This window comes from Cervus canadensis, chromosome X, assembly GCF_019320065.1.
Source record: "Cervus canadensis isolate Bull #8, Minnesota chromosome X, ASM1932006v1, whole genome shotgun sequence".
Classification (NCBI taxonomy): domain Eukaryota; kingdom Metazoa; phylum Chordata; class Mammalia; order Artiodactyla; family Cervidae; genus Cervus; species Cervus canadensis.
Window position 1 is genome coordinate 105,724,328 of NC_057419.1, and position 2,613 is coordinate 105,726,940.

Genomic DNA, 2,613 nt, shown 5'->3' on the forward strand with positions numbered 1-2,613 from the left:
ATACACAACAGACTTTTGAACTCTGTGGGAGAATGTGAGGGTGGGATATTTCAAAAGAACAGCATGTATACTATCTATGGTGAAACAGATCACCAGCCCAGGTGGGATGCATGAGACAAGTGCTCGGGCCTGGTGCACTGGGAAGACCCAGAGGAATCGGGTGGAGAGGGAGGTGGGAGGGGGGATCGGGATGGGGAATACGTGTAAATCTATGGCTGATTCATATCAATGTATGACAAAACCCACTGAAATGTTGTGAAGTAATTAGCCTCCAACTAAAAAAAAAAAAAAAAAAAAATCTGAGGTTGGAAAGGAGTCAGTCAAAAAGATGCCGGCACACTGGACCCAAAGTGTCCTTATGTAACAGAGCAACATGGGCAGAGCCCTTCGCAGGTAGCCCTTGCTGTGCCGTATTACTCCGCCTCCTGTTACTAGGCAACAGGACTTGCTCGGCCATTGGTCAGTGCCTCACTGGCCCCACCCACAAGCAACCAACCATCAATGAGCTACCTACAGGTCCTTGCCCTGCTCAGCTATTGGTCAGCACTGCCATGGGCCCTACCTACTGATAACGGTCAAGGAGGGGTGACTGGGGAATTGATTCAGTCAAGAGTCAGTGGTGCACTGGTGAACTGACTCTTGACTTTGAGCACCTTCCTTTTTCAAAAAGCAAAAATCAGGAATTGATTTCTGCTAGATGGGGCCAGTTGAGTTTCCCTACTCAATATGAGAGTTGAAGTGTCCCCAAAAATTTTAGTGGAGGAGACATTTAAAACTGTCTTTGCTCTGATGTGTAATCTTATGGAGACTGTGTATTGACCTTTGGGGAACAGACTGAGGATTCACCAAGTCTGGGGGTCGCTGAAGCTCATCACAGTAGATAAAATATCCAACCTGTTCTTAATTACCTTTGTCCACTTAAAGTGCTTTCTCTTAAGTTCCTTAAGCCCTTCAAGAACCCCCAACAGGCAGAAGGTGATCTAGAGATGAAGTGCTTAGAGGACTCTGAAGGGATGAAGTGGGACAGAAAGGGTTCGGCAGATGTTCATGGAGGGATGAAAGAGGCATGAGTGTTGAAGTGGCACATATAAGTCAAAGGATAAAGGGAACGGAAAGGAAGTTTGAAAGTCATGAGGAGGAGCACCATGCCCCTGAATCACCACTCCCCAGAATCAGACACACAGCCATGTCAGCAGTGGGAAAGTTATATCACAGCCTCCCTCAGCATCCACTAGCCCATGTTGATGGGCACAGTGGTGCACTGTGATGTCAAAGCCCCCCAAACTACTATTGGCTGGCGCAGTGCCTAACGGACCAATCAGACTGAAGGGTGTGGCTCCTCATTGTCCTCAAAGGGTATAAATAGGGAGGTCAGAGGCTGAAAGTCTGGGTTAGGCCACTTCTTGGCACCATCATGACTAACGCAACCAGGAAGCCACGGCAGTCAAGAGGAGTTGCCATGCGGTTTGCTTCAAGGAAGAATGGAACAAAGAAGACCCTTTGTCAAAGGAGGGGCAGAGGCGGTGTCAAGGTAAGAAGATTCCAACTAAGCTTCCCATGTTCTCCATTGACTTTGCTGCCCAAGACCTCTACCCTGCCCATGCCTGCCACAAAAGCCCTCATTAGCCCACATCCCTTTCTCATGAAATCTCCCTTCCACCTCAGTTTTTATGTCCTTTCCTCAAAACTAATACCCTTGTCTTGTCTTCCAGGCACGAAATATGACCATGAGGGTCAGAAGACCTCTACAAGGTACCTTCAGAAAGAAAATCCGATCGTATGCTACTCAATCGACAAAGCTGAAGAAGACAAGAAAGGCAAACTGTTTCTTCTCTCGCTGTGGACGTAAGAAATCGAATCGAAGCCGGAAAAGGTACCAAACTGTGAGGCAGAGTCAAGGAAGGAGGCAGAATCCAAAGAGAAAATAAGCTCAGCCGCCGCCAAAGAAGAGACCCTGGAGAAGTACAACGTGGGCAGCCAGTAAGTGAATAGCAAATGTCAGACAGTTTAGAATTGTGACTCCAGAGGTCTGCTTTGTTAGCAATGGCCAACCAAGAAAAGACTCTCACACTAACATAGGAAGCCGATGGCTGCAAATAAAAGAAACATCAAATGGTGAAAAGACGATACGTGTGTGTGTGTGAATTTTCTGATGGAAGGGACGGAGAGTAGAGAAGAGGTGGGCACTGGAAACGGGAGGGATATGTGGTCCTGAGAGGTTGGGGAACAGACCCTGGGGTCCCCAGTTAGCCAGAGAGTAGAGGTGTGGAGTGGGTCAGGAGTCTGCACTGATGATGGATAACTCTGCTTAACACTTGATTTCAAGGGCAAGGAGTAGTGGTGTGGTGTTCCTCCCTTTGTCTGGGGTGTGGAAAGACATTAGGGTCTAGATGCCAGACCCAGATGGGAAGGGGTTTTCACATGGGGGTGGAGAATGTGAAACTCCCCCTGAGAAAGGCAGGCAGAAATCACCTCCTGGCCACCTACCTCATAATGGGGTTTGTTGCATCACTCACCTATGCTGTCAGCTAAAGGGGCTCAGAAGGCACAAAGTGCTGATACAACTAAAACCCACAACTAGCACTCCCAGGGACTCAAATAATGTTTGGAGGG

The 2,613-nt window shown here is 48.1% G+C and overlaps 1 protein-coding gene across 1 annotated transcript; it reads left to right on the plus strand.

Annotated features, from left to right (window-relative positions):
- The first annotated feature begins 1,384 nt into the window (after positions 1 to 1,384).
- Positions 1,385 to 2,057, plus strand: LOC122434292 (spermatid nuclear transition protein 3-like). Its single transcript, XM_043457478.1, has 2 exons — positions 1,385 to 1,531; positions 1,713 to 2,057. Exons 1-2 carry the CDS (start codon positions 1,415 to 1,417, stop codon positions 1,926 to 1,928), a joined length of 333 nt encoding a protein of 110 aa, XP_043313413.1. The 5' UTR covers positions 1,385 to 1,414; the 3' UTR covers positions 1,929 to 2,057.
- The last annotated feature ends 556 nt before the right edge of the window (positions 2,058 to 2,613 follow it).

Coding starts and splice junctions, on each gene's coding strand:
- LOC122434292 (XM_043457478.1), top strand. CDS start 1,415: ATGACTAACGCAACCAGGAAGCCACGGCAGTCAAGAGGAGTTGCCATG. Junction 1,532..1,712: donor GGGGCAGAGGCGGTGTCAAG/GTAAGAAGATTC, acceptor CTTGTCTTCCAG/GCACGAAATATGACCATGAG.